The 4,696-nt window shown below is 42.5% G+C and overlaps 1 protein-coding gene across 2 annotated transcripts; it reads right to left on the bottom strand.

Annotated features, from left to right (window-relative positions):
* Positions 1–1,036: 1,036 nt before the first annotated feature.
* Positions 1,037–3,910, bottom strand: LOC147894936 (leucine-rich repeat receptor protein kinase HPCA1-like). 2 transcript variants are annotated; one of them, XM_087383270.1, is made up of 8 exons: positions 3,666–3,910; positions 3,338–3,462; positions 2,942–3,169; positions 2,605–2,731; positions 2,429–2,497; positions 2,091–2,280; positions 1,816–1,954; positions 1,037–1,700 (listed from the first exon to the last, which is right to left on the bottom strand). In XM_087383270.1, the coding sequence occupies exons 1-8, from the start codon at positions 3,850–3,852 to the stop codon at positions 1,344–1,346; spliced, it is 1,422 nt and encodes a 473-aa protein (XP_087239396.1). In that variant the 5' UTR covers positions 3,853–3,910; the 3' UTR covers positions 1,037–1,343. The 2 variants fall into 2 exon arrangements, with proteins under 2 accessions (XP_087239396.1, XP_087239397.1); XM_087383271.1 differs by having other exon boundaries at positions 1,530–1,700; positions 1,857–1,954.
* Between the last annotated feature and the right edge of the window lie 786 nt (positions 3,911–4,696).

Genomic DNA, 4,696 nt, shown 5'->3' with positions numbered 1-4,696 from the left:
AAATGGGTAACTGAGGATGTGCATTTTAGTTTCCACCTAATAAGAAAGGCACTCCGATGAGTGCATGGTCTTGTGGTAGTTGTGGAGTTTGGAATGAGTGAGTTTGGGAGTAAGATTGTGGTGAAACATCAATCTTGAGTGCCCCAACTATTATGCATTAGGAAAGAGCAGAGCTCATTTTGGTGCCCTGTAAGAAATTCATGATTTTCTAATTTTCTTGGCTCAAAAATAAAAATTTTTAGAATGAGAAGCATAAATTTATACAGTCAAGCATTCAATTGGAGATATAAATTTTGCAACAAATAAATTGACATTTTGAAGTTTCCCCTCGAGCATTTTTTAGTTTGTCATAAATGCTACGTCCGAGGGCCCAAATGATATTTTACCATTTTGGTGCAGAATTTGGTGGTTTTGGCATCACCATTGTGTTTAGAGCAAGCGAAAATTCCCAGAACGACATTTGAATCACTAAATTTGGCCTCTCGGAGGGGTCAGAATGACCAAAATAGGTGCTTGACAAGAGCGTGCTTAAGAAAACAATTTGGGCACTTGGCCTAGGGCTAAGTGCCCAAAATCGCTTTTTTAAGCACATTCTTGTCAAGTGCCTAGTTTGGTTGTTTAGACCTCTCTAGGAAGACATTTATGACACACTAAAAAACGCTCGAGTGGGAACTTCAAAATGTCAGTTTACTGTTTCGGGATTTGGTGTAGCATTTATGACACACTAGAAAACAAGAGTGGGAACTTTGAATGTCAGTGTGTCGAGTGTATCTAAAAAGATAAAGCCTATTTTTATGAAAAAGAAAAGCATTTCCAATGTAACGTTAGCCTCTCTCTCATTGGAGGATCTCTATTTTTTGTCTAACCTAAAAGGCCCGAAAATGAGCTCCGTCTTTTCCAAATGTCTCTATCTGTTAATTCAATATCCTTGTCTACGGCCCCATGGGAGGGAAGGAAACCATGGTGAGGTAGGGGAGGAGGAAGAGGCGAGGGGAGGGAAGTTGAGGGAAGGAATTGGGGGGATTGGAGATTATATAATTTGAGTAGTTTTTTATACAAAGCGTGTGCACTCAGAACTCCTGGTACTGGCCCTCCCACTTCTCTTTATATCGCAAAATCCCCTTATAATGATTCAACACATATGACTGTCTTGAAACAATTTTATTAAAAGTGGATAGTTGTAATTACTCACTCAATGGGAGCATTGAAGTACCTTGTTCAAATATGTGGACAACAAGATATTTTCACACCAGCCAAGGGTCGTGTTGAATCTTCAAACAAAGGCGTAGGGGAGAGTAGCTAAAGATGGAGCTCATAAATTGAGATTGGATTGACATGCTTAACTAGTTGGTATGGTAAGTAGGTAATTGTGGTACATTTTGGTTTCCACCTAGAATTGGCATTGACAATGTGGTGTGTGCATGGTCTTGTGGTAGCTGTGAATGAGTTTGGGAGTAAGATTGAGGTGGAAGATCAATGTTGAGTGCCCCGACGTTTATACCTCTATCTTTTAATTCAATATCTAGGGCAGACTGCAACCGTTGGGCCACTTCACTCATGAGGGGTCTAGCTACGCTCTGACGCTCCACACATGCAAGTGCTACCAGTGCAATGAATTTGAGAGCCTCACTATTGAAATTCCCTTCCACTGTTCTGTCCACAATTTCATGCGCCTTGTCAGCAAGTATGTAAGGTCGAGCCTGCAAGGATGAGTTGAGTAAATCATCGAGAAAAAATGGTGGTATGCAACAACAACAAAACAGACAACAACAATACAATTGATTATGATCATTGACGAACTGTTGTGATCCATACCCACTCTGTAATGTGCTGCGGGCTGCGAGATGAATTCAAACCTTCAAACACATGTTTGCGGCCACACAGCAGCTCCAGAAGGACTACCCCAAAACTATATACATCGCTCTTCTCATTCAGCTTTTCCATTACAGCGTACCTTCAGCGGCAAAGAGAACACGAAACAACTGGAATCAGCAAAGATTTTTGTTTTACCAAATCTCTCAACGTTTACTCTTCAAATGCCCATCTTTCAGTTCATGGAAATAAGTAGTTGTCCAGAGAAATTCACCTACTCTGGATCTAGATAACCCATTGTCCCCTTCACCTCTGTAGAAACGTGTGTTTGCGCCTGCTCCTGAACTAGCTTGGAAAGACCGAAATCGGCAACCTTTCCCGTGAGATTTTCATCCAATAAGATGTTACTGCCTTTGATATCCCGATGAATGATTTTGGGATTGCAGTCTGTGTGTAGATATTTTAGGCCTGGGCAGATCAGAGATCTTAGGTGAAGAAACACGTGCCACTAAAAATCTTGGCAGGAAAAACGTATGGAAAAAACAGGGATTAATACGAAGGTATAATCAAACGACTCCCTTCCAGGATCTTCAATAAGCACGAGATCTGAAGGTACCGTTTGCTACGTCCACAGCGATTCTGATTCTCTTTACCCAATCCAGAGGATTACGTGCGCCTTGAAGGCCTATATTAACAAGGAATGTTATCGTTGTTTTATTCACCTTGCACGGTATGGTAAAAAGACTCCTTGACCTACTGCAAGCGAAAATACATTTTCGTTTCCATTTATACCATGGAGATGATCGCGTAGCGTGCCTTCGGACATGTATTCGTAAATAAGAATTTGCTCATTCATCTCTTGACAGTAGCCGATTAGTGAAACAAGATTCTTGTGATGCACACGAAGCAAGATCTCCACCTACAGTAAACAGGAGAGTTAAACTTAATTTCTCAGATAGAAGTTATGTCTCATAATGCCACCTCTACGAACGCCAAAACAAGTTCCATCAATATTTGAAACAAGATTTCGGAGTAACTAACTTTTTAACAGTAGCTTGGTTTTAGATATTTGGACATATAGGGGTGATAAGACTACGAAGTTGTGTGTTTACGGGGCATTTCACCGTACCTCATTCAGGAACTCTGTGAATCCTTGATGAGACCGTGAGGACAGTCTCTTTACCGCCACTTCTTTGCCGGTAGTTGTCCTTCCGTAGTAGACTCCGCCAAAGCCTCCTTCCCCAAGTTTGTTTCTGAAATTCTGTGTCATGCTAACAACCTGATCAAACGTGAACCTCTTCTCGAATAAGTTGTTGTTGAGAATGATAATTGGGGCACTGTTTTGTTGATCAGGGGACTGAAAGACACATGTATTAAACAGTTTGTAAGGCTTGTGCAGCTACTAACATAAGAGAAAACAACAAATGAGCCAAATATAACTTCGTGAACGCCCGCCGGTGCCTGAAAACGTGTGTTTACAAATGTGCAAAAGGACGAGATAATCGGATTTGGACTCAGGACCCACAGTTTTGCGTATATGCGTATCTACCACTGGGCTGCGGCTACGCACGTGCGCAGGAGGTGAAGATGATTGCTTATATTTGGAATCTCTGCGGTTCCTAGCTGACCCGGGAAACGTCTCCGGCGGGGCTACAAACAAAACAAAGCATCCCAACCAGTTAGAGCGTGTAGATGCGATAGGGCCTCCGGAGTCTTAATGCCTTAGTTTTGGCTTCTTGGTGAATCTGTCAGGCCAACCGTATCCTGCGAAAGGTTCGAAGAAATAGAACATACGTCTGACATTGAAACGACGATTTCTGGCACAGTGCGCCTTATGGACGGCACTTAGCTACCTGCGGTACTCGGTATCTTTTTGCCGAAAAGAAGAACACAATGGAAGATCCCACCTGCCGCAACTAAGCCAAGGAGAACAAATACTGCGATTACAGCTACAGCAGAGTTGTCAAAGCTTGAAGTGACAATATCGGTGGTGAGCAACATAGTGAGAATAGGATCAGAGAGAAAACGAGGGAGATCCATTGGAGCGAGAATTGGGCAAGGGCGACTGGGAGGAGGAAGAGTCTTATTACATCAATGGCTGGGGTCGCCGGAAACTCCATCCCAGCCGGCCACTGGCAATTATTGCCCTCGACGTCCCCCGCCCGCAACGAAAATGGGGCCCCGGGAGACAACTTTCATCAGTAATCTGCTGGCTCGTCTTCATTTTGCTTGATTGAAGGTGTTAGGTTACGGATAGGGAAAACTGGTCACCGCTTGGCTTCAATGTGAGATGGACATGCAACCTTCTAAGGGGCTTAATTAGAGTAATATTCATTTCCTTGCAAAGTTTTGCGTGAATCAGGAAACATCTAGGTAGATGGGTGTATGGAATTTGCATGTGGACCATCATCGAATGGTCAAGTGTCAATTTGCATGTGGACCATCATCGAATGGTCAAGTGTCAATCAATTGCTTTATTAATCATGATGATGTGCATGTGGGAGATACTATCATCAAAACTTTTGCATCCATCTTTTCTCTAGAGATGGCATGCAAGAGGAAACATTGGCATTGATAAAGAGAGTCCAAGAAAGCCATATGGGCTGAATTTAAATCTCATATGGGCTAAGATAGACTATATCGTCCCAGCCCACCTAGGAATCCTACTTTCTCAACGCCCATGGATGGTGCATGGTGAAAAACAAGGAAATATCCATTCCAAGGCATGAAAATGACATTAGATGGCATAATACTTTGCACAAGCCTTGAAATCTCGTAGTTTAAGTCATGTGCAACATATCATGCCCAGCCACTATCATTTGCATGGCTAGACACACACTAATCCATGTTTTAATGCTCATGCATGATGCATGGTGAAAACCTT

This window comes from Dipteris shenzhenensis, chromosome 13 (assembly GCF_047967505.1).
Source record: "Dipteris shenzhenensis isolate YYH24624 ecotype China chromosome 13, Dip_SZ_1.0, whole genome shotgun sequence".
In the NCBI taxonomy this organism is placed as follows: domain Eukaryota; kingdom Viridiplantae; phylum Streptophyta; class Polypodiopsida; order Gleicheniales; family Dipteridaceae; genus Dipteris; species Dipteris shenzhenensis.
The sequence above is the reverse complement of the archived record's forward strand: the minus strand, read 5'-3'. Positions and strand labels throughout refer to the sequence as shown.

Coding starts and splice junctions, on each gene's coding strand:
- LOC147894936 (XM_087383270.1), bottom strand. CDS start 3,852: ATGGATCTCCCTCGTTTTCTCTCTGATCCTATTCTCACTATGTTGCTC. Junction 3,463..3,665: donor AAAGATACCGAGTACCGCAG/GTAGCTAAGTGC, acceptor TTTTGTTTGTAG/CCCCGCCGGAGACGTTTCCC. Junction 1,955..2,090: donor ATGGGTTATCTAGATCCAGA/GTAGGTGAATTT, acceptor TTGCCGCTGAAG/GTACGCTGTAATGGAAAAGC.